This window comes from Pteropus vampyrus, unplaced genomic scaffold (genome assembly GCF_000151845.1).
Source record: "Pteropus vampyrus isolate Shadow unplaced genomic scaffold, Pvam_2.0 Scaffold494, whole genome shotgun sequence".
Classification (NCBI taxonomy): domain Eukaryota; kingdom Metazoa; phylum Chordata; class Mammalia; order Chiroptera; family Pteropodidae; genus Pteropus; species Pteropus vampyrus.
The window spans coordinates 161,192-162,557 of record NW_011889275.1 but is presented as its reverse complement, the minus strand read 5'-3'; the positions used below and the strand labels follow the sequence as shown (position 1 = coordinate 162,557).

At 62.7% G+C, this 1,366-nt stretch overlaps 1 protein-coding gene across 1 annotated transcript in view; it reads right to left on the bottom strand.

The window, feature by feature from the left end:
* Positions 1-751, bottom strand: part of KLK5 (kallikrein related peptidase 5) — a 38,943-nt gene extending 38,192 nt beyond the window's left edge. Inside the window, exon 1 of the mRNA XM_023524811.1 lies at positions 687-751. Within this exon, the coding sequence (XP_023380579.1) occupies positions 687-751 (65 nt within the window). The remainder of the gene's footprint in view (positions 1-686) is intronic.
* Positions 752-1,366: the final 615 nt, after the last annotated feature.

Genomic DNA, 1,366 nt, shown 5'->3' with positions numbered 1-1,366 from the left:
GGGCGGGACCTGGAATCGAGAAGCATGGCTAGGCCTCAGTGGATAAGGGCAGGGCCAGAGGCCCCGAGCTGAGCCCAGGCGTGGGAAGGGTTTGGCATTGACCTGGACCAAGGCCAAGGCCAGGGGTTATGAGGGCAGGTCTTCCTATAAGGAGCCCTGAATTTGGGAGAGGAGGCAGGGACTGGCTTCCAGGAGTTGAGCACAGGGCTGGAGGGGGAGATCACAGATACTGGGCCAGACGGGGGGCGGGGGTTGGCCTGACCCGAGGTCCTCCTGTAGATGTAGTCTGGCCTTGAGTGTGCTTAAAGAAAAAGGGATGGAGCCCCGACTTATGGGTAGGGCGAGAGTTCGGGGAGCAGAACCAGGAAGGGAGAGAGCAGAGCCGGCCCACGCGCGCCTCCTGGATCCTGCAGACGCCGGCACCCCGCTGCATCACCCGCACCCCGTCACGTGTTCAATCATTCACGCCCTCGCTGATAACCCGGAGGAGAGAAGCGTTCTGCACACACGCCAACGAGCACGCACATGACTGGCACAGACAAGCATACACAGACACACACGCGCATTGGCTCCACACGTCCGGCCCTGTCCCGTGGTGCAAACACTTCCCAGGCACGCGCAGTGGGGCGGCCTCCCCTGATCTCGCCCAGCCAGCCACACGGCATCTCGGGGACATGCCCGCACACCTGTGCGCATGCGTGCGGAGACCAGAGCCGGGCACCTGCGCTTCTGCACAGGGGCGCGTTGCCATGGCGACGAGACTACGCTTAGGAGAAGCAGCCAGCGCAGTGCAGGTTGCGGGGACCACCCACCTTCACGCAGGCAACCACTTCCGCTCGCTCGACCCGTTGCTACATTGTTACACGTAGGAGCTACATTGTTACACGTACGAGCCAGCATCGCGTTGGAGCAGCCACGTGCCATCACCCACAAATGCAGCCGCACAGAACCTCACGCCCGCCACCATCACACAGTCACAAGCACAGGTACGGGCACACGTTCACACCACCCCCCTGGGACAGGCACTCCACACAGCCACCCACAGCGCCATGCATAGCTCGCTGCCACGCCTTCACAGGGCTCTAGTTACCTGTCACCCCCAGAATCAGGGCTGTGATCAGGGTCCCCAGCGTCCACATCCAAGGAGTTCCTGCAGTAGCCATGGCCACTGCACCTGGGGGGGGGAGGGGGGCGGGCGGAGGGTGGAGAGGCCACAGTGATTCTGGGAACGCCTACCCCATTTGCCCCACTCCCTAGATTCCCACCACAGACAGAACCAGGAAGATGTCCCCACCTCTAACGTCGAGTTGTACCCAGGGACTGTAGGGTTAAGGGAGGTGGACGTACAGGGCCCTCCAGCCCGAGC